This window comes from Ascidia mentula, chromosome 4 (assembly GCF_947561715.1).
Source record: "Ascidia mentula chromosome 4, kaAscMent1.1, whole genome shotgun sequence".
In the NCBI taxonomy this organism is placed as follows: Eukaryota; Metazoa; Chordata; class Ascidiacea; order Phlebobranchia; family Ascidiidae; genus Ascidia; species Ascidia mentula.
Window position 1 is genome coordinate 2,106,508 of NC_138569.1, and position 24,807 is coordinate 2,131,314.

Here is a 24,807-nt window from a genome sequence, read left to right on the forward strand (position 1 = left end):
TGAACGTAGTTGTTGCCACCGAAGGCAAAAGTGCATTCAGCTTTTGGATTGGCATCGTTTTCACATTTCATTGTAACATTTTGTGCAAAATTTAATAAAATCTGGTTTCCGGACATGACAACGTTTTGAGATACTTGTGCGGACACTCGTGTGTTGTAAGGTTGATCTGTGCATAAAATATAAATGTTTAATTAACACTGCTGCGTTAACATGATGTTAGTGAACTTACACAGCACATTAATGAATATTTCGTTAGAAGAGATCCCAAACAGATCAGACACAGTACAAGTATATATGCCATTGTCATGTCGAGTGACGTTTTTAAGAAATAATGTTTTGTTCTGATGAAAAATTTTTGGCGTCGTCCAATTAAATGTTGCGTGAAGTTCATTCTCATAAATTGTGTCACATGACAACGTCAACGAATCTCCTTCTCGAACTGGTTCGTCATTACCGTCAATTACAGGATGTCCTGTATAATCACTTGTTAACGAAATTACAAATATCTGTGAGCAAAGCCACTTGAACAAAAAATAGTAACTTTGGTTTATACATACTTTCTTCAACTACCACAAACTGAACACTTTCACTTTTGTCAAGACCAGCGCAGTTGCTTGCAATGCATTGAATGGTTTGTGATTGTTGAAATTCATATTGAATTTGGCAGACGTCAGAAATGGTATATTCCTCATTTTGCCACCAACAATTGTAAACAATCTCAAGTTCATCATTACATTTCAATTTAATAGTTTGCTTGTTATTTAGTAATACGTTCGACGTTGTTGTAACGATATTTTCATTGTCATTGTACATAATCTTCACGTTACTTGGTGTTTCTGAAAATGATTACAAAAGTTAATAAGAGAACAAACTTCTCAAGGACGTTACCGAAAACTTCATAGGTTTTATTTTGTGATCGACCAGTTCCGCTGTAAACTTCGGTAAATGGTGTTAAAGCTTGGCAAGAAATTGTTATTTGGGTGATGGTTGGGTCCAAAGTAACTGATAAGTTGTGGTGCTGTAATACATAAGTAAATGAATATTCATATGTTACATGAAATATAAGAGTCAGTCGTTACTTTTTGAATGGTAGTTGAACTGTCTCCAAAGTAATAAATGGTTTTGTCTCCTTTTGGAACTGTATCTTCATAGGAGCAGTATATCGAAACTTCGCTTCCATGTTTTAGGCAACTAGGAGTGCTGACTTCTAATTCAACCATGCGTGCTGCAAACAAATATTATTTCGTTGGTGCTGTTACAGTGCATAGATATAATCTTATTATGTATTTTTATTTTACCTTTCCAACATTCAACAATGTGAGAGTTTTCCCATTGACCGTTTTCCACACATTGAGTTTTATTGTTGGTGAGATGTGTTGAGTTTGATGGGAAAAACAACTTCTCAAATCCATTACAATAAAACTCCCCGTCGGATTGATAGGAGTAATTTTGTGAAGAAACCTTCAAGTTTCTCTTTAAATCTTTAGGGCATCCTGCTCCAAAAGAAACAACTCTGTTTATTTACTATATTTGTTAATGACAGTGGTAACGAATAATATTAACCTGTAATTGTGATAACAAAATCACAGTTGATGTTAGGAACAGTATAGAAAGTGATCTGTGTTTGATTTTCTGTTTGAGTGAGTGGCTTAGCAGCAAATAATAATACTTCTGCAAAACCATTATTTCGGTTGCATTCCGTTGAAAATGTGGTTTTCGTGTTGTTGTCTGTCTGTTTACAACTTGTGTCATAGTTATACTGTGTGCCATTGATGTTTATTACAAAGGCAAACGTATTGGATTGTACGTCCGTGTAGTAAGTGTAAAGAAGACCTTGGTAATTCAGTGACCAATCGAGTTGACTTGGGACAACAAATGAGGTGGATTGATTAAAACAACCTATGAGTATAAAAAATTAAGTTAATTTAAATACCAAAATTGTTACAACCCAGCAATAATTTTGTACGACGAAATAACACACTAAGTTAGGGACTATTTTGTATGCACTTACTTGTACTTGCGATCTGTGATGAAACCTGATGGATGATAGAAAACAGTATGCACACAGCTAAATACATTTGAAGTTTTGGTCTTTTTTCAAATACTCTGCATGATTCGTTAATACCTGTATGATTACAAAAATGTTCTACATTTCCCCAGTTTTTATAATTATGTCATTAAAAAATCAATAATTATCTTATTTATGTTCGAAAATGTAACTTTGATAGTGTTGATGCATGTGAACGCACAATTTATATTTATGTTTTTCAACAAAATATTTTCACAAACACTGAAACTGACTTTTTTTTCTCTTTTTCGATGTCCTAGGATATTAAAAAAAAGGATGAAATGCCTAAAAGCAATTCTAATTGTCAATTAACCTTGCTTGCACAGCAAACAAAGTTGGTGCAAGTTAGTTCCTGTATTCATCGAAAGAACTTTTTTGGTCGTCTGATATGTTTGCTGGAGGCTTCAATATGACTTTCGGCATGACAACACAGAACGACGCAAACCCATTACAAGCCATTGTCTTTCAAAAATTAAAAAAAAAATCTTTTAATGTGTTATGTATTTCCAAGCAATGTTACTTTCCTGCGCGATATTCGTGTCTGTTTTTTTTTATATACAAGTGTTTTAGCTCTCTGTACTCGTATATCGAATGTGTTATTATTAATGCGTGTGTCTAATTCATCAACTGACTGATCTTGATTTAATAAATTGTGGCGTAGGTCAGGTTTTTAAAGTCAACTAAAGTCAATTCACGTGCAACCTTCTGTTAAATGCACTAATCAATTAGGATGTTCTTATCAACTGTTAATTTATATAGTTAAGACCCAGATTTAAGCTGACATTCGGCATATTGGTCGCAACATTTAATGCCCCGAAGCGAGCTTTGCGTTTTCACAGAAGTTGGCAAAGTGGTAGTTTCGGTAAGTTTGATAATAAATAGGCGATAATAAAGTTATACTATCCAAATATCCGCTGGACGAGGCAATTATTTTTACCCATAGATTCTGTTCTTCATCATCAATAATGATGAACAAATGTTTGTTTTTGTATATTAATGTGTTAAAAGAGGTGAAACCTAATAAACGCATCTATCAAAAAACATTCTTTAGGGGATATACCCTTGACACGGTGACACCTTAAACAACGTATTTTATGTCGCAACAGCTTCAGCAATTGTTGGTTGAGCAAATAGTGTGTCATCATGTGGTCGGGGATACTTCTGACAACATACCAAAACATGGCAAGAAACCTGGATGTTTTGCATGCAAACACTTCCTTTGTGGCGCATGTCGCAATAAATTAGTCACCTCAGGTATATTGTGCGAAAAATAATCGCAACGAAAAAAACTAAGATAAGTCATGGCACAGGCAAAAATATGCGTTTTCGAATTGAAGTACAAACTGCTGTCTTATAAAATTATGTGAGACCGACCGCTTTAAACACTGTAACTCCAATACAATAATAGATATTGTTGTCTACAGGTCACCACAACGTAAAAACCTGTTTTTCTGGCGATTTAACTAACCACATGCCTGGGTGGTATTCACAAACAACCCGAAAGATTGCTCTCCTACAGGTAACTCGATAAACAATACTAGATGAACTTCACTACATGCTGATGCTGTCAGTCATTGTAACTTTCTAAATTGACCTCCTGGCACAAAAGATGCGTGGATTTTATTTAACCGAGAAGGACATTTCTTTGAAAACTAGTAAGTTTAACCTTAAATGTAACTCCTGCGCCACATTATAATGCTTACGTGATACAATCATTTCACGCTGCCTGATTTGAAAAAGGGACCATTTTTCTACTTACGTCACACGATTTATCGGGTCATTGAGGTCACAAATTTACTTTCTGTTTCACAAACGACATACAGATCATGTTACTTCAATTCCAAACCAGCGAGCGCACGATTAATTATTTCAATATTTATTTTTATTTATCTATTGATTAGAGAAATACTTTTACCATCTTGTCTTAGCATTAACCATTAGCGAATTGTTTGAACTTTAATTACCAGTACATTACCTCAAGTACAGGGAAATTTGCTGTAACATGAAAAACTTACCGTAGATGTGTTCATTTTTATTTACGTGTTGTTGTTGTTGTTGAACTTACGGGCTTGCTTAATCGTGTTCCACTTCAGGTATCCAGGATATGGAAAATAATATGTACATGAGAACATAAAACCCAAACAATGAATGCTTCCACCTCAGTTTTAAGCACGGTATATCTCCACAACGCATTTCTCGCACTAAGTGACGTTAATGCTGCGTTTATTCACCTCGCCGAAACATCCCCAGTGTTCGCCGTCGACATTTCGGAGAAATGCGAACGATTTCAAAGAATCTTACTATTTATAATCTGTATTTGAACATACACTTGAACATAGCAAGTGAATTTACAGTTTTCCTTTATTACTAGCGTTTCAGGAAAGTTGAATGAGTAAACGTAACTTCTTCTTCATTTAATTTTATACTTTGATATGTTAAGTTGGCAACAACTGGTAAGTCTAAAGTTCTTAATTATCGTTGCCTCGCGACTTAGGGCAGCCTAATCAGCCACTTTTTAAGATCTAAGTGCAAACAAATGGACAGCGTATAAATGTTTACGACAACGTTTAATTTGTAAGGTTTAAGTCGGTTTATGGCAATTAATTGAACCTTTTTGTGGCTTCGTTATTTAAGGCAATATTAGGCCTTTACTGTTCAAACACCCATTGCTAGTTACGAGCAAGAGTCAGCTACTGCGACAATCACTCTGTTACACCATCTGGTGTAGGAATCAATGTAAAACATTACTTAAAGGCTGACCACCAATATATATTTATGGATGTAAATTACTTTTTATGTAATAAATGATTTCAAAATAACAATATAAATGCAACATGTAGGGGTGTCATGCACAAAATGTCACAATAAAAATGTTGTTATTCCTAACAAATTCGATTATTTCGGAGTTGGGTGCTTTGTTTTCTCATCAAAACGTGGCTAATATACGAGTTATCAACATATCAGAAGCTACCACTTTTTTTGGTCAAGGCCGATTTACAAAATCCATGACATAACAAGTCGAGCCGTAATTAAAGAATAAGCGGGAAAACTTTTGCATTTTGCATCGTCAACTTCGGAATTGAAAGAAAACGCATATTTATATTTCTATCAAAATAAGTTTCGCGGGTAGAAAATGCCAAACCTTTTTTTCTGTCCACTGTTACAATAGAAGTAGCACGTCACAAAGCATTCATAGAGAAGCACAGGGGTAAATTTTACGGTTGAGTGAGTACATGCATGTACTGTTGCTTAGGCGAATTTGAGCGAGTTTCCGACAGTTTTAGTGGGGTTTTGAATCAGGTAGCTTGGCGCCAGGTGCCGTGGAAAAAACAACTTTAGGGTGTATTTCCAGAAAAATAAAATAAGTTAAGAGCGGTTTATTGGGAAAGAACAGTCAACAGGACATTATTGCAGAGAAACTTAAAAACACGATTTCTTTGGTTTCATTTCCATATAGGTCCTTCAGAATGGCGGTCTCGTAATTATCTGAACAGAATTGTAACATAATATACTAAAATACCGAACATAAAATTAACTTGGCTTTTACAGCAACCCACGCTGCTTGCTTTCGAAGTTGAGTCAGAAATCTCCAAGTAAGTATGCTCTTGGTGGTTAACATTTTGGTAAGGAGTTGGTCGTATTTCAGTATCTGCAATAGTTTTGCAAATAAAAGCAGAAGAAGGCAGATAATTCAAATTTACCGTAGAGGCTGTTGTTTTGGGTTGAACTATTTTCAACGAATTGTGGGTTCTTCAAACGATGTGACTCCTTTGGAACTGCAACGTAACGTAACAACGCTATTTACATGGCCTATTACCAAAGGTAATTTGATTGAAATTTTTCACATTACAAGGAGCTAAAGTAAAATTGCAGTATGTCAAGTGTTTTGATCAGTAAGTTTGGCCGTTGGCCTGAAACAAATCGTTCACACGGAAGCCACTGAGTTGCAGTCTGTTCTTCCTTTTTTTATGTGATTTTGCTCGAAGAAACATGGCAAAGACAGTTACTAAAGCAACAAATATGATTCCTCCCATCACACAGGCAGCAATAATAACTGCTTCGTTATTTGATACATGACCGATTTGGTCATTTGATATCTTAAAACTCACAACAAGACTGTGTTCAACGGAAGAGTAAAATATTACTTTGTACACTCTTGCTTCTTCTGTGCTGGTCAGAAACACAGATTTTATCATGTTTAAGTGTGTTATGAAGTTTGAGACATGTTTTTACCTTTGGCAGAAAAACAAATTTTTGCGTGTTTGTTTCGGTACTTTGTTGCAGTGAGCAATTTGGACAATCGTAAAAAACACCATCTTCAGAAATGTTAAATTCTGCAATAGCTGGGTTAGAAGTTAGAAGTACGGCACAAGTCCCGTTTTCAACTTCATCCCACGTACAATCAGTGTTTCCACTCAACATTTCTGAAAAAACTAAAAATTTGTGCTCTTTTAATCAACCTAAACAAAACAAAAACAACAACGTACATAAAACGTTTAACAAATAAATGGTGTACGTTTGATCAAATGCATCGAATGTCGTACACGAATAATTCCCCCAATCAAATCTTGTCAAAAATGGCAAAAACAACAACGGTTTAGTTTCGTCAAAATCTCGATCCAAAAATGGAATTTCCCATTTAAAGTTTGTGTTTAAATCTGTCTGATATGGAATACTGCAGTCCAAGGAAAAATCCAATCCTGCATAAACGTCACCCTCTGTTGACGGGGTGATTATTGCATCATCTGATCCTAGAAATGTACAAAGTTATACTCTAGAACAAAACCTTAAATGTATTTTTTATCCAATCGATTAATAATACCTTAACATACCATAAGTAAACATCAGTAAAATCAAATACAAGCAATGAAACCCTTACTTTCTTCTATAACAACAAAGTTGAATACACTGCTTGAACTATTTCCAGCACAGTTGCTTACAACACAAGAAACATTTTGAGATTGTTGGAAGTTATGGTCAGTCGTACATGATTGTGAATAGATTAATCCATTGAAAATCCAACTAAAACTATAGTTCACAACACTTCTTTCATGACAAAAAATGTTCAACATTTGACTTCCATTTAGGAATATGCTTGAACCAGATTTCAAAGCACTTCCGCTGCTATTTATGAATATACTTACTTCACTAGGGACATCTGAATATAAAATACATGTATCTACATTTACGGTTATTATATAGGACAAGAATAGCACATTTGTTAAAAATCCAACAAGTTTTACCAGTAAAATGTATAACTTCAGTTTGTGATCTTCCAGTGTCATTTTTAATTTCTGTGTAAGGCGTCATAGCTTGACATGAAATTGACAAATTGTCATAACTTTCATGAATATCTATTGATAGAATTTCACCCTTCAAACAGTATACGAATTCTATGAAATTTATTTGCACAGTGACATTATATTGGAGTTATACCTTATTGTGTGAATAAAGGTATGTTCCAATATAGCAATAGCTTTTGTTTCCAACCGGAATTGCATCTTCATATTCACATGAAACAATTAAAATTCCACCATCATAAGGACAAGCGCTCATGTTCAACCAGACAGTTGGTGCTGTAAAGGGCAAATAAATTTATTATTTGCATCAACTTGCTCGTTCAAAAAACACATAACGACATTTGTACATAATTGGCAGTTTGGTATTGTCACTACTTTTGCTGCATCTACCATGCAGTAAATTGTCTGCCCTTAATGGGTTTTTATACAGAGTAATAGCAAATATCCTCTCACCATTCCAACACTGTAGGTTTTCTTGTCCACTCCATTCAGCCATTTTCATACATTGTGTTCTATTGTCAGTTACATGGGTAGAATTGGAATAAAATAATTCACCACCATTTATACAGAAAAACTCTCCAGTTGATTGGTAGGAATAGTTGTTAGTATTAACCATCACATTCTGGTTTATATCTGCAGCACAGCCTTTAGAAATACTGCTATTAGAAAACGAAAGAGCAAACATTACGAAATGGTTGTTTAATTTAACTAAAATGTTTACTTAATGTTGAATTTAACTAAACCTCTAATAAAGATTACCGGCAAACTGACTCAACACTATATTATGATTATAATTCAGGGTTCGAATTAGCAGTTCGCAATTCGCAAATTGCGAACCATTATTGGAGTTGTTGCCAACCGTTTTTGGAAAAATTTAAAACAATAGGTTTCAAGCGTAATGCACAATAAGCAAAATAAGTATAGAAACTTCGGTTGTAACGTTTTGCGATACATTTTTTTCCCGCTAATTCGATCCCTGTAATTACCTTTCACAATAATTTTGAATGAGCAAGATGTATCGGTGCCAGTTCCAAATAGTAACGTCACGGTTGATTGGTTTTGATGTTCAGTGAGTGGAAGTGATGCGTAAAGTGATATTGATGGTAAACCGTTTTGGATTGCGCAACTTGTATTGAAATTCGTGGAGTCCACTGTTCCTAACTTAACACAATTTGAATCATACACCGTCTGTTCCACGGTGTGACCATTAGTTTCCACTTCGACAGTGTATACGCCAATGTCGGAGTGAAGGTTTGAAAATGTGTAGAGAACTCCTTGATATTGCAGTGACCAGTCTGCATTTGTTGGCCAAACATTGACATTCAGCGTTTCAAAACAACCTATTGCGATTAAAGTTACTATTCCATGGTAAAAATGCTCAAACTGACTTACTTGAAGTTAAACCGATGGTATTTACAATTATTGCATTGCACAAGACAACGCACAAAAGTAAACCGACAAATTTAGCTTTGGTCATTGAAAGAATGTTGTATCAATATCACAAAATCACTTTTGTTGTTTCAAAAATCTGTTAAGAAGCGAAATGAAGAAAAACATTTAGGGTATATGGAGCACATATTGCTACAACACAGAAGAGAATGTTAGCAGGGGAATAGTACCTCAATCATGTATTTCTAGAACGATCTGTTTCAGTGGCACAATGCAATGTTTATGCCAAATCTAGTCCAATAAAATAATTTTTGACAAGCATGTTGTGTGCCACCAACTGTTTTCTGTTGGTGTAAACATATTTTTATTTGCTCGTCTCCTTAAAGGAAACAATCGAAAGTAGTAATGTCGTCAAAGTTAACTTTCGGACAGACAATTTTCTTCGTCCATATACCAAATTATCGCCTGGTTTATTACCATAAGAGCAACTTGTTTTACCAATCAAGACTATATTAGCTAGGCTGTGTGGCTTGATATATGCCACCATACACTCTCAAATGACGTCGAAAGAATAGCGGCAATGTATTTATGCACGCGATGATGACACGTTATGGTTTGACGCGACTGTCCGGAAACTTTTAACAGTTTGACTATACACTTGAGCCACAAATCTTTACCGCCGATAACTTTCCCATCTTTAGATGGTAGAACATACATTTACGACTTTCAACGATTACAAGGTTTACCTTAGTCAACAAACACATTAACACTTATTTCAAGCTCAAGTGAACTAAATGGTTGCCTGAGGCTAAAGCTTGTGTTTATCAAGTGATGTTTACCGTCCCTTAAGTAAAGCTTTAACTATCGTTCTACAGTCTCTTTGCAAACAAAAAGACTTTCACTTCACTGTTTGTTAGCAAATATATCAAGTGCGAAACGCATTTAAACGATCAATAAAAGGACTTATCAGCTACGGCATGATTTATTCGGGCTAAGGGGAAGGAACAATGTATCCAAACTTTGCTCAAGTGGTCAGTCTGTCCAAAGTGGTGGTTCTCAACCTGCGGTCCGCAGACTACTGTGGGCCAGTAGAGCGTTGTCAGAGTGTTTGTGGCAACCTCTAAATACTCACACCAAACAAAAAATGCATTGTGACGTGCACCCTAAAATTTTCGAATTATCTGAACGGACCGCGACTACTCTGACGTCATCAAACAGGGTCCGCCACGACAAAAAATGGTGGAAAACTACTTTTCTACAACCTTTTCATCTGTCTATACTACTGACGCTTCTTTTTAACCATTTCACTTGCAATGACGATAACATGGAATCGATATCTCATAATGTTAAACCGAACGAATTGCATTGTATTTGAATTACTGTAAGTTGTGACGTCACGTTTAGACAACATATTACGCGTTACATTGGGGGCACTCCAAAATTATGATCCTAGTCTTAAGGCAAGCGAAGATGTACACAATGTGGCAAGGCGTGCGAGGTTTGGCGAGTGGGGTTCTATATTTTTGCACCCTATCTTTAATGATTAACAAAGAATTTCAATTGCTGCTTTTAATGCAATTTACCAAAATATTATAGAATATTTTATCCTCACCGGTTTGGAAGAATTCCAGTCAAAAACTCGATATTTTCAACAGCATTGACCGTTCAACCAAATCCCGCCCACTGGAAATTAAATGTTTTATTTTTTACCAAACCGGGATTCGAACCCTGGATTAGTAGTTCCCAAATGCCGAGGCACCCTGACGTGACAATTGTAAGTTTCAGGGGTGACGGGAATTTTCGTAAGGTTTACTCTGGAAATTTTTAACCGTGTGGCTTCTTCGTGGTGTAATGCCTATATGCAGGACACTTATTCGTATTATTAGAATAACCACGTTACTAAAATCAGATAGGAAGGCTGATTGCAACATTCGTGGCGGTCGCTCAATTGTTTGCAGCCGTTGGGTGTCGCAAGATCTTTACAAGGGAGTCAAGAAAGGTTGGGTACCACTGCCATAGATATCCTGGCAACGAATTTCATGACACCTAGTGGATATTTCGTTTCTTATTATATAACATAAAATCTCGTTTTCTTTAATGTGCGTTATTAATTAGTGTCCAACACACACTTACCTTAATTAAGTAGTAACACTGGATAACCTAATTTTGAGATCCGAAGTAATGGGAGCATACCCTTGGAACTGTACTTTGCAAATCGCATAAACATTGTCAATATAACATTGTAATTACATAACTTATGGCACTGCAATGTCTGTGTAATAAAGGAAACGTATTCTAATAAAGCTCATCGCAGAGAACAACTCGCTGTAGATCCTCATAAATGTTCATGACTCAATTTTCTGCTTTTTTGGTATCGTCGTAGTTACCTACATGAAGATAACAGAAGTAAAGACAAAAAGTATTCTCACAGAGCAAAATTATTCACCTCCGCCAGTGTTTAAACTGTCGGATCCAACCTCCATATATGTGTGAGATGCAAAGTTGTTTTAGCCAATTGGAAGAATCTCAGTGTCTAAACAATGATTTACTTAAGTTTAAAATAACAAGGCGCAAAAGTTGAATAGGCAATTGTTCGCTTAACTTTCTACAAGTAAACAAACGTCTTTTTCTATAAAGTTTGCTTGTTGCTTTACAAAGAGAAGTCGAGTCAATGGAAATCCATGTAAGGAAAAATGTGTTTAACGTTGGTTGTATATCTACACAGGTAAACACTAGCAAATTTTGCAGAGGAAAACGGGGGTAATCGTATATTACGCAAAATTATTAGGTCGGCGACCTGAGCGTTTTAGTTTCGTTTTCAGGAGACTATTAGTGGAAGAAAATGTGTAATTCAACGTTGGTTAAAATTTACGACATGCAATAAACCCCCACATAGTGGTTTACACCCACAACGCAAACCTCACAAAACACTTGAAACTGTTGCAGTTAAGATCGAAATTATAAAACATTGACTACTCTTTTATACATTTTGCGATGTTGGTTACGACGAGGTTCTTGCTTTCTTGCGTTTCAACGCATTGTATGTGGGACGGGGTTTAGTAAAACCATTTTGACGTTGCGCGCTAAAAATACCGGAAACGGAAAACAGAAACCTGAAATTGTCAAACAACTATCCCACTACTTTAATAATATACGAAAAATACATATATATTTAAATACCCCTGAAATAGTGGTTTGCGGCCCCCCACGCACAAACTTACAAAACACTTTGCCAACCGCTCTATATAATTAAGTCACAGACTCCTACAAAGAAATTGCAAATAAAAGTTTGACTAAAGTAGTAAAATTAATTATTGTAGAAAATCTTAGCCAAGCGCAAGTCGCCAGTGGTAAAAGTCATTGTGTTTTCCAGTAATAGTTCAGAATTCTCCCTTCGGTTGATAAGATTTAGTTTCTCATAACCACATGAGACACACACCAGCCGTTGAAATTTTACTGGAACGGCATATCGACATGAATCATTTTCCCTTGAACACTGAATGGAATCAGAAACTTGAAACTATTAGAGAAATGTTCTGCTTGTCTAAACGTGCACAGTAACGTAGATTTTAAGTAAGGACAAAGTGGTGGTTCTTTACTGTAACTTACATCATTACTGGTTTGTTTTCAGTTTTTTGTCAGGGTATAGAGAGTTCCATGACGGTTTAGATGTCGTCCTAATCGAAAGGTTGTTGATATTAGTTGATATACACACTGCCAATATTTAAAATACGCATATTAGAGTTGAGTGTGTCCTTTTTCTAATGATAGGATGATGAATTGGAAGTGTTATTTAGTGTTAACTTTTATTACCATACGAATGGAGACAGACGTTTATTCTATAATTTATCGCGCGGTAAAATTATATCCACATTTGGCACAAAATCAAAAAAATAGTCGAGGCTTTGCATTGAAGAAAGCAATGAAAAGTTTGTGCGGCAATAAACATTTTTGTTCTTGTTGTGACGTCACAATAACATTGTCCGGTAAACAACTACCATGGTGAGTTTGCAAGAAATCTCGTAGTGTGTCTGCAAATTCCCAATGACATCTTAGGGTGCCGCACACTATGGCTTTTTTAATTTACGTTGTTAGGGATAACGACCGGTGGCTATAATTCCCTTTTCAGGTTCAGACTGCTGGTGAATAACAATCTTTTTATCCTCGGTTCGTAAAATTTACGATATGCCATAAACTCCTAGAATTTGTGGCATACGACCCCCTTGCACGAACTATAAGCAAACAACAGTACGTTGTGACAGAGGTCGTTTCCTCTGCGTGTGACAATGACTGCTATTGCGGCAAACTTTTTTGATTACGATGATATTCCAGGCGCCATACAGCGATTCTTGTGTTCTAGGAAAACCTAACGCTTGTTTATCGGTTGCTTGGACGCAAAATCTCAACAGTCACTTTGTTTCGGTTTGCCTAAAGTTTGCAACATTTATGACTTGCCGTAAATCCCTGGATAAAGTTTAATGAACCTCTCTTTAACCAAAGAAACACATTTATTGTACCTCGAAATATACCAGTGTCAAACTGCGTTCAACAAGGTAAGGGTGGGTGTACTTGGCACAGACTAATGGTGGATAACAATGCGTAATTCAACGTTGGTTTTAAAAGTTTACGACCGGCAATAAACCCCCAGAAAGTCCGTTTACACCCTCAACGCACAACCTCATAAAACACTTTGGGATTGTCGCAGTGGAGGTCGCTAACCGCTCTGCAATGAATTAACATTTACTGCTATTTGCGATGTGCGTTGCGATGACGTTCTTGTATGCTAGTGTTTCAACACATTGTATCTGGGAAGGGATTTAGTAAGAACATTTTGACGTTGCGCGCTAAAGAGTTCGGAAAAAGAAAACAGAAACCTAAAATTATGAAACAACTATCCCACTACGCCTTTTCCAACCAGCGAAATGCAGTTATTTCACGAATTGGTTTTAATAATATGCAACGTTGCCTTATGAGGGCACGTGAGGGCCAGTTACAAACAACCGAAATTTGGGACAATTAAAAAAAAACATCATTATTATGATAGTTTTAAGAATGATGTTGCAGATATTTATTCTTAGTTTTTGAAGTTCTATGAAAAATGACAAGAGGCAAATTAAATAATTCGCGTGTTTAATTACCCGAAATATGTTCACTCCAAGAGGCAACTGTTCCCACCCTAATTTTAAACCAACCCTAATTTAAAACGAAAAAACTAGTTTGCAAATTCCGCTACGTAAAGCATGAAAGTGGTTTGCGATGAGCATGACGTAACAAACAATAAGAGAAACAAATAAAACGATAGTTAAAAACTGAACACGTAATTGTCACTTGACTTACCCTTAACGAACAAAGAGTTTTAGGCGATCCTACTTTGAGTAGGTATCCACAGGTTGGAAAAAAAACAGAAGAGTGAATCTACCGATGCTGTAAAAACAGAGTCAATAGTCAATAGGTCGAGTCTACAGAAATCATTGTATGCAAGGGAAAATGTGTTTCACGTTGGTTGCTGTATATCCACACAGATAAACACAAACAAATAAGGCCGAAAAAAATGCGCAGTCGTATAACACGCAAAATTATTAGGACGACGACCTTGGCGTTTTAATTTCGCTTTTAGGTCTTGTCAGGACGCGATCTGTTGTTCTGTTGGAACAGACTATTAGTGGGTGATAATGTGTAATTCAATGTTGGATTTTGAAGTTTACGACTCGCAATGAACCCCCAGGGTTACGACCCCCTTCGTACAATCTCATAAAACTCTTTGCCCACCGCTCGGCAATGAAATGACATTCACTGCTCTTGCGCAAACATTTAGCAATGTGCTTTACGACAATATTCAGTCAAACAACTGTATGAAATTGTTCAAGAAAAAAACATGACACTTCCAAAACATTTTTCGTTAAAGCAAAATTTTGTTAGTTTCAATCACTCTTTCCAAGGATACAAGGGGCTCTTCAACATGATCATCTGAAAACAAATCACATTTCATATCTTGGTGTCCCCTGATCTTTAACTTGAAATTTATTCTACAATTTATCGCTCGTAAATCCTATACCGGTATTTTTTAATCCAACTTTGTCACAAAATCAAAACATTGCTTGAGGCCTTTTATAAACGAAACAATGAGAGGTTTAATGTTTTTGTTGCTGCCAGGCATATTGTAACTTAATAATCTGTTCTTCTGGCACATATAAAAACGTAACTTTATTCACCGACGTTTCGCCTGTTATACAACAAGGCTTCCTCAGGGCCAATGAGAGGTTTGTGTCGCAATAAACATTTTTGTCCTCGTTACGGCATCACAGTATAACGTTGTACAGTAAAACTAAAAACTGTCATAGTAAGTTTGCAGAAAGGCTTGCAGCATGTCTGCAAATTCCTAATATCATCGTAGCGCACCCTTCAAATTTGCGATATGCCATAAACCCCTGAAGTGGTAGTATACGAATCTGTGGTACGATCTAAGTAAACACTACGTTGTCGGACGTTTGCTCTCTACAATATGTGATAATGACTGCTATTGCAAACGATTTGCGATTACGATGACATTCCATATGCCACAGCAATTATTGTGTTTCTAAGAAAACGTAAAGCTTGTTTTTCGACAGACATTGTGTTTTTTGTTTGTCTCAAAAAGTTGTTAACTTTTTCTTAAATTTTCACTGGTGATTGGTTTAAAACATTTAGGACTTGCCATAAACCCTTAAATAGAGTTTTACGATCCTCTACTAAAAAATCATTTGTTGCTTCTCGCAAATGTCCGCGAATAGGCGTTCTGGCTATTCTTTGTGTTGATACAATATTTGGAGCGCAAACGCATCTAACCACATCAAGATCTTAAAACTGAAAAAGTTTTCCAATGTATGTTTCAGTCAAGCCCAAAATCGCGTTGAAATAATTTGAAGCATATAAACCTTTCTCAGGCACGGTTTACCACGCACAAATTAACAAAACTCAGTTTACTGTGCATACTGTGCGGTCAAAAGTGACCTTCGGTAAAGATTCAAGCATCTGGTAACTAGCCTTTCACATACTCGCATGCAGTCATAAGTTACATTTATACACAATTGTGATTGGACATCATATTTTAGGCTTGAAAGCAGTTGTTGTACTATGATACATCCTTGCAAAACGTGTGACAATACTGACGTCACCAAATGTGCTAATTTTCTCTAGTAGAGGTTTTCAGCATTTTCACAAGAATTGTGAAAGAAAGCGACAGAATGTGAAAGAAGGCCTTATTTTTTAAACCTTTTATTTAAATTTTTCTCAAGTTCAATGTTTGTCCAAAGCACGAAAAGTCGGGCCCGATTTACCATTTTGTACAGCTACTGTTCGTACAAAGGGCTTTGCTGTCGTTAAATCCCCCGAAACTACTGAGCAAACATGAGCACTGCAGACCCTACATAACCGGTACTTTTATTCCAGATGAAATAAAACACATACATTAAAAACATGATGCACAATTGTAGATTTAAAACAAAACAATTAACTTTGCTAACGGTTTCTCTGTAGTGCAATGTGTACATGGTTTACTTGCGAAACAAATTATTTGAAACTTGCGTTACGGTTTGTGATCAGCGGTGAATAGATCGGTTCAACTAAAATGGCAAAGCAAACTATTTCCCGGGAACATTTAAACATGTGTAAGTTTTATTTTCAATTAGGCGAGATGCTGGTTGTACTCCGTGAGTGCACTTTAAGGCAACGATATTTTATTTAAAACATAAGATTTTTTGTTAACCCAAAGTTTTGGAATTAAAATACCAATGTTCTGACACAGCGTTCAACTACGATAAAAACTGCGTTATTATTTTAAGCGAGAAAGTTTTCATCAATTTATGTTTAAATTGATTAAAAGGAAAGACGCATGAAAACAATACAACAAAATATGGGCCAAACGATTCCAATTTAAAAGAGAACTAGCAATACAAGATAAACAGTCATTATGACCATATAAAACAAATCATGACCGGAAAATAAGTTATTTACACGTTTAAAATATCATCTGATTCTCAATGTGATGGTTTCACGTCGCCTTTTGATTGTTTAAACCTACCATTTCAAAAAATAATTACAGCTTTATTGAACTATAATATCAGTAAACTTACCTCATATAAAGCCATCCATCTTCCAATACAAAACCAAAATAGTATTGCATTTGACAAAGTAACGCTTGAAGCTATAACAAAACATTTACCGGTAAACAAAAATCATCGACACAATGAAGATAGTTAAAGTCAAACTGGCATTTTCGTTCCCGGTTTTATGGCGTAACCATGACACGTAACCCTAAAACTTCCAATACACTAACATAGATTTGAAATGTAACAAATACGTTCAAATTCGGAATGTTCTTTCGTTTCCATGATTTGTTAAATCATGAACTCGCACGCAAAATGTGTTTTGGGGGGGAAACTTGCTTTTTTAAACTTTTTAGACGGACCAGCTGACTGAAAAGAACGTGCTGATTTTGGTATTTTTATCGGTTAGATTGAAAATTTCATGTTGTAACTAACCTGATGATACTGTTATCGTTAAACTTCTGACGAGTGTGTTTTTATTTACATACAAAGACATCTCAGTGTTATTGTCTCCTTTAGTAATCGAAAGCAGTTCCAGTTCAAGAAGATTTTGATTTGAAACTACTGTCAATCTAAAAAAAAAGAACAATTGGTAAGTTTTACAAATGTAAAAATAGAAAAGAATATCCAAACAGTGACAACATGACCAAATACTTTGTCGAAACATCTACACACAAATGTGTGCTATAAACTAACTTATATGTTGTACGTACTTGGACTTGATCCTTGCGTTGTAATCTCCAGGTTTCACATCACAGGTATGAGTATTGGAATCGCACTCTGATACTATCTGCAATACATACAACTCAAACATTTATGATGCAATTGAGCGCGCACTAGTCATTTATGCGCGCCATAGTGTTGTAAGATATGTAAACCCGTGGGAAATAATTAAATGACTAAAATTGTATAACTCTTTTATGGGAGGCGATGTATCGCAAAAAGCCAGACAAAACAAATTGCTAAACGATGGATAAAAGTTCGATTCAACATTTTGGATCTACCCCAATTCAAAATAAGGACAACACTTCAGGAAAACGAAAATTTTCTCATTGGCGTGGTCCCAAACCAGCTCGCGTGCCAACTTGAAATCAATAGCGTGTCACATAAGGAATTTGTTCCCAGTCTTGTTCCCCCTGCATTAGGGCATTATTTTATTATTATAAACTTACCGTTTTATTTATTTTCCACTGCACAGTGTAATTGTGTCCATCAGTGTATATTTTTGCCAAAGCCGAATCGCCCACTTTTATGTTATGTATCAAAATTTCCGATTTCTCCGAATCAACTGAAAGGTTATTAAATTCAAACTGTTGCATTCAAAACAAACTAATTCTGAGTTCTCCAAAAGTTAGTGAAAACAAATCTGCCAATCAAGATCGAAGCTTAATAACCATCAGGGTTTGTGTAGGGCAGTGATTCCCAACCTTTTGTGGTTGCGTACCACTTGGAGGTAAACAATTTCGACGCGTACCACCTAGTTGAGTGTTATAATGTATCGTAGAGGATGAAGTACCGAACATTTTGGGATCATTTACGTTTTTTTCAATTCGAACAATATCCAAAAATTACGGAAAGGTGCTCGCGTACCACCTAGAATGCCGCCGTACCACCAGTTGGGAAACACTGGTGTAGGGTAAACAAAACTATTTTTTAGCACTTGTGAACACACGTTAATTCCCACAGGAACAAAAACTAGACTTTATATCAGGTATGTTTAGACTATATATCCTACCAAAAACAGAAGATACACGATCAAAGGAATCGGTTTGTACACATCGTTCCCACACGTAACCATTAAGGCAATCAAACCGAGTAACGGTGTTGTAATCGACAATGGAGCTTTGATCATTGGTGCAGCTTCCCGGCAACTCAGCGTAACTAGTGTTGCATGTAACTGAAAAGCGCATCAGCGTCGTATTTTGTTGAATTGTTACGTTTGGATAAAAACATTGCTCTTTTTCGTAACTGGTTTCGCAGTTTCCACTTATATTTTTTACCGAACCATCCTTTTGGCATACACCAGATACAAATCCTTGTAACATTTAGCTATTTATAGTTGTGTTTAAATATCTAAATGTTAGAAGTTATTAAATCTGCTACTGCAATCAAAAAAATGATAAAGTTTTTTGGAAAAGGTTTTGATTAGACAAATTTTATGCTATATTCGACCTTTGTAACAGTTGTTTTCGGTCATTAAAAAAGATCCATCACTCTGACATATTCCAGTTGCGCTTCCGTTCCATCCATTTCGGCAAACAAAATCTTTCTCGCAACCAAAAGCACAACCATCGTATAGATTATCATCAAGACCATTGATATTTGTAGTAGAGCAGTCTGCAATACAAGCTTTTAATAAAATTACTGACAGCAAATAAGTAATAAATTTACAAAATTACATCCAACGTCAAAAGATACTGAACCCATTAAAGTTAATGATGACCCGCCATAGAGTTGTATTACTGTGCTGTTGTCATTCTCCACAAGACGCTGAAGTTCAAGCTCAAAAGTAACGGTTGTTGCCAGGACCAGTGCGCTGTGAGGTGTCGCAGACAAAATAACAATCATTTGTTTATATTATTATTATATGTTTTCTTTAGGCTTAGTACCAATTATCTTTCCTTTTTAAATGTTTTTATATGTATTATTTGTTTTACTGCATCTAGTATTGTTAGCCAAAATTTATAAGTAACCTGACATACCTTTGTGTAATTCGATTTTGGTACGTCGAATTGATATTCTGAAAAACCACATTTGGGCTGCCTGCTGTGTAGAAGTATCCAATCACGTTCTGAAATTTAGTCAAAAATATATTTTAAATTATTAACTAAAACACAAATACTCTTCAGCTATTTGATTTATTTTTTATCTCTATCTTATATTTTCAAGATCACGTGAATTTTTGTACAGATACACATATTATCAAAATGATTTTACCACCGCATTTATCCTCCAATACACGAGAAAATCTTCATTTTTTAGCGAGACTGAAACAGTGGCGCTGGAATTCACTGTTTGTAATCCAGTAGACGAAGATGTAAGATTTATTGCCGTATGAACTGCAATAAATACACAATTATTTGCCATTTTATATCTAAAAATCATGGCAATGGCGACAAAAAAGCGTACCTGTCTGACATTTTACGGAACAGCATGTGCATAACGCAAGTGCCAACATTTTACTCCACTGCCACATTTTGACCATCTTAAATTTCCAGTTATCAAAGTTTCGAATCGACAAAATCTTCATAAAATCTGGCTAACGTAGCGTTAGAACAACGACTGTGCGCAGTGCAAACAGCGCTTCAAACGTATTGAAAAAGCGGGGTAGCGAAAAAAGCTTGAAAGAAAAAAGGCTCAAGCTATTTGTCTACCTAGGTCTGAGAAGACCAATCCAACAGAAAACCCAGAATGTGCACCGAATGATTATTGAAAGATATTGATAAAACAGAATGAAAGACAATGTCAGACTTAACAATGGTGTATCAGAGACAAATTACCCTTGTGGTTTAGTTCGTGAATGTAAGTTTCTTGCCAGTTTTTGAAAAGAAACGTAATACAGGCTCCATTCACAATTGTTAAGAATATAGGCTAATACCACGCAGTTCCGGATTGACACACATTATTTGGGGTCAGCCTAACATCCAGGCCAGTCTAATAAGTTTATGCCGCAATGTATTTCCTCCACAGACTAGACTCAAAAACATATTCATGAACTGCTCGCTACGTTTTTTTTTGAGTTTCTCAACCAAAAACCCATGTTTGCTTTTAGGCTACTTTGCAAAAAATTGTCTCAGGACCAAATGAACAACATTGATATTACATACACGGCACGGTTCAAATTGCAGCTTTTACTTCATCAAAATAACTAAGAAAAATATATTTTTGAAATGTATTACGGTGTTTGTATTCTGGTTCTGAACATATATTTGGTTTCATCACAGAACACTCATGCAAGTAAGTACAAAAAACAGCTCTTATGATCGTGTTTTTGCAACGTACCAAATTTCTGCAAGCAGTACTATTCTTGTCTTGGAATTTAATTTCATTATTTATACTCATAGGTTGTTCTAATCAATCCATATCATGGATTGTTCCAAGTCAACTCGATTGGTCACTGAATTTTCAAGGTCTTCTTTACACTTACTACACGGACGTACAACCACAGGCGGTGTCTTTTTCAATAAAAATCAATAGCACTGAGCGTGTAGAACAGTATTTGTATGATACAAGTTGTGAAAGTATAGGCAGCACGACATTCACCACATTTTCAACGGAATGCAACCGAAAGAATGGTTTTGCAGAAGTGTTATTATTTGCTGCTAAGCCACTCACTCAAACAGAAAATCAAACACAGATAACTTTCTCGACATTTCCTCACGCTAATTGTGAATTTGTTATCACCATTGAAGGTTAATGTTGTTCTCAAAGAATGTCATTTACAAATATGGAAAAGAATTAAATTGTTTATTTTGGAGCAGGATGCCCTAAAGATTTAGAGAGAAACTTGATGGTTTCTTCACAAAATTATTCCTTTCAATCTGACGGGGAGTTTTATTGTAATGGAGTTGGGAAGTTGTTTTTCCCTTCAAACTCAACACATCTCACCAACAACAAAACTTTGTGTTTGGAAAACAGTCTATGGAAAAACTTTCACATTGTTGAATGTTGGAAAGGTAAACAAAGCATAAATACATAATAAAATGAAATCTATGCATTATAACAGTTGAACATATTTTTACAGCACCAGAGGTTAAATTGGAAGTCAGCACTCCTAGTTGCCTAAAACATGGAAGCAAAGTTTCGATTTTCTGTTCCTATGAAGATACAATTCCAAAAGGAGACAAAACCATTTATTACGTTGGGGACAATTCAACTACCGTTCAAAAAGTAACGACTGACGCTTATATTTCATGCAACATTTGAATATTCATTTACTTATATATTGCAGCACCACAACTTATCCTTTACTTTGCAACCAACCATCACCCAAATAACAATTTCTTGCCAAGCTTTAACGCCATTTACCGAAGTTTACAGCGGAACTGGTCGATCACAAAATAAAACCTATGAAGTTTTCGGTAAGGTCCGTCAGAAGTTTTTTCTCTTGTTAACTTTTGTTATCATTTTCAGAAACACCAAATAACGTGAAGATTATGTACAACGACAATGAAAATATCGTTACAACAACATCGAACGTATTACTAAATAACAAGCAAACTATTAATTTGAAATGCAACGATGCACTTCAGAGTGTTTACAATTGTTCATGGCAAAATAAGGAATATACATTTTCCAACGTTTGCCAAATTCAACATGAATTTCAACAATCACAAACGATTTCATGCAATGCAAGCAACTGCGCTGGATTTGACAAAAGTGAAAGTGTTCATTTTGTCGTGGTTGAAGAAAGTATGTATAAACCAAAGTTAATATGTTTTGTTCGGGTGGTTTTGCTCGCAGATGTTATTTTCGGTAACAACTGATTATACAGGACATCCTGTAATTGACGGTAATGACGAACCAGTTCAAGAAGGAGATTCGTTGACGTTGTCATGTGACACAATTTATGAGAAAGAACTTAACGCAACATTTAATTGGACGACGCCAAAAAATTTCCATCAGAACAAAACATTATTCATTAAAAACGTAACTCGACATGACAATGGAACATATACGTGTACTGTGTCTGATCTGTTTGGAATCACTTCCAACAAAACAGGTGTTACTGTGCTGTGTAAGTTTCAAAAACATCATATTACCCTATCTGTGATAACTAAATGTATTTTGTTTTTATACACAGATCAACCTTACCACACACGTTTGTCGGCACAAGTGTCGCAGAACGTTGTCGTTTCTGGAAACCAAATTTTATTAAATTTAGCCCAAAATGTTACAATGAAATGTGAAAACGATGCCAATCCAAAAGCTGAATGCAAATTTGCCTTCGGTGGCAACAACTACGTTCAGAGCTCATGTGAAATAACACGAAATTTCAATGAATCATCCAGTATAGCATGTATGGCCAACAATAGTGTAGGAAATGTTGGAATATCTTCAGCAGTTCAAGTGCTTGTTTTGGATAACACAAGTAAATAGCTTCTGATTTGTTTGCTCTAATAAACTTATTAAAATAATTTGTGTGAGCTTAAACATAATTTTATTTCATACAGGATTATCAGAAGTTACTATTTTTCCCTCTGTTGAGAAACTTATTGTGACAGGAGAAAGCATTGATCTTAATTGCAGCATTCCTTATCAAGGAGCTCTAAATACTAATTTTAGTTGGAAGATTCCTTCTCCTAGTCGCAGCCTTAATTCAAGCAGCCCATTATTACATTTAAAAAAACTTACAAGATTTGATTGGGGAAATTATTCTTGCCATACAAGTGATGATTTTGGAGAAGCAAGCAGCAACTACCTTTTGAACGTTTCGTGTAATTGTGTATTATTGTTTGTTTACCGATGCATCAATTCCTTTTTTATTAGTTCCTCCGGAAATGTTAACTGGAAACACGAATTGCACGTGGGCTGAAGTGGAAAACAAAACATGTTCCGCAACGTTTACTGCAAATCCCCCTGCAGACACGTTTTCTATTTCTTGTAGCGAAAAATTATGTACTTGCTCAGAATGTTACTTGACTGCAATTAATTCCGTTCCAAACCAGCAAAACTTTTTGTTCTTGACTGAGGTTGCTACTATATTATTTGCAAAATGTTGGACACTAATTTCGAAGCACAATTTGTAGGTAACAGGTAACAGCAAAGATGTGTATATTGTTACAATATCTTCTTCAACAAATCAAGCTCTTATACTCGAGTTTGTGATTTTCGACGGTCCTGTGGAAGCTGGATTTACGAACCAGATAATTGTTATTGTTGCAAGCGTACTTGGAGGAATAGTTGGTTTGGCGGTTATTACTATAACCGTTGCACTTCTATGGCGTAAAAATGTTCGAGCAAAACACAGTAGGATTTTAGATGATTTTTTTTTTATTTTTGTAACTTAGTTTAATTGTAACTATCTTATTGATGTTTTAAAATGAAAGAGAGCTATTATTACTTGTTACTTGGTAAAATTGTCTGAAAAAGTTGCACCCCAATTTTTTTTATTAGGTCATAGAAACGCCAAAGAGGAGAAAGACAACCCTGTATATCACAGTAACCAAAATTCTGAACAAATAGCTGATGAGTTCGGTTCAACTGGTAATAAATAAAGTCGACAACGTTTGTGGACCATTTGGCCATATGAAAACTTTCTATACTTGAAATAACGTTTATAATTTTTGCCTTTCGCAATTTAGAAACGGAAATGCGCAATAATCCAATTTATTCCCAACACAATGAATCTGAAACATATGCTGAAGTGAACAAATCCAAGAGCGTAATTAAAAGTAAGACGGGAATTTTCCAAATTTCTGTGATAACATTTTTGTAATTATTTTCGGTTGTAACTACTTATGTTTTGCGCGTTTTTGTTTATCATCATCATCAAAGTGGGATCAACATTGTCAGAGAAAGAAGAACGAACATACCCAATCTACAGCACATCTGATTTAGGTCTGTCCTCTGGGGAAGCTTCAACTAGTCATGACATCTGTACGAAAAACCTTCATCCAAGTAAAAAACATTTATGGACCCAAACCGATCATTTAGACAGCAAACCCAAATACTTTTTTGTTTGCAACAAAGAACAGGACTGTGTCGATTCCATAAACGTCATAAACAATCACCAAACAATGGATGATGAATATGCTGTTGTCGACAAGACAAAACAAAAACAAAAAGGTACCAGTTTTTGTTGTTTAGAAATATTCACATTAAATTTTCTTATGTAGTTAAGAAAGAGGAGAAGATTAACCCACTCTATGGGTCATATCCGCTGTTGGAATATAATTTGCATTCAAGTATGGATTCAAGTTTTGATTGCATATCACCGGATGACCCTAGGGCAGAATCGTCGAGC

The 24,807-nt window shown here is 35.6% G+C and overlaps 1 protein-coding gene across 1 annotated transcript; it reads right to left on the minus strand.

Annotated features, from left to right (window-relative positions):
• Positions 1-16,232: 16,232 nt before the first annotated feature.
• On the minus strand, positions 16,233-20,111 carry LOC145899215 (uncharacterized). Its single transcript, XM_082987947.1, has 11 exons — positions 19,971-20,111; positions 19,779-19,900; positions 19,544-19,632; positions 19,241-19,377; positions 19,014-19,178; positions 18,577-18,738; positions 18,014-18,129; positions 17,555-17,631; positions 17,277-17,413; positions 16,869-16,939; positions 16,233-16,812 (listed from the first exon to the last, which is right to left on the minus strand). The coding sequence occupies exons 1-11, from the start codon at positions 20,089-20,091 to the stop codon at positions 16,807-16,809; spliced, it is 1,203 nt and encodes a 400-aa protein (XP_082844073.1). The 5' UTR covers positions 20,092-20,111; the 3' UTR covers positions 16,233-16,806.
• Positions 20,112-24,807: the final 4,696 nt, after the last annotated feature.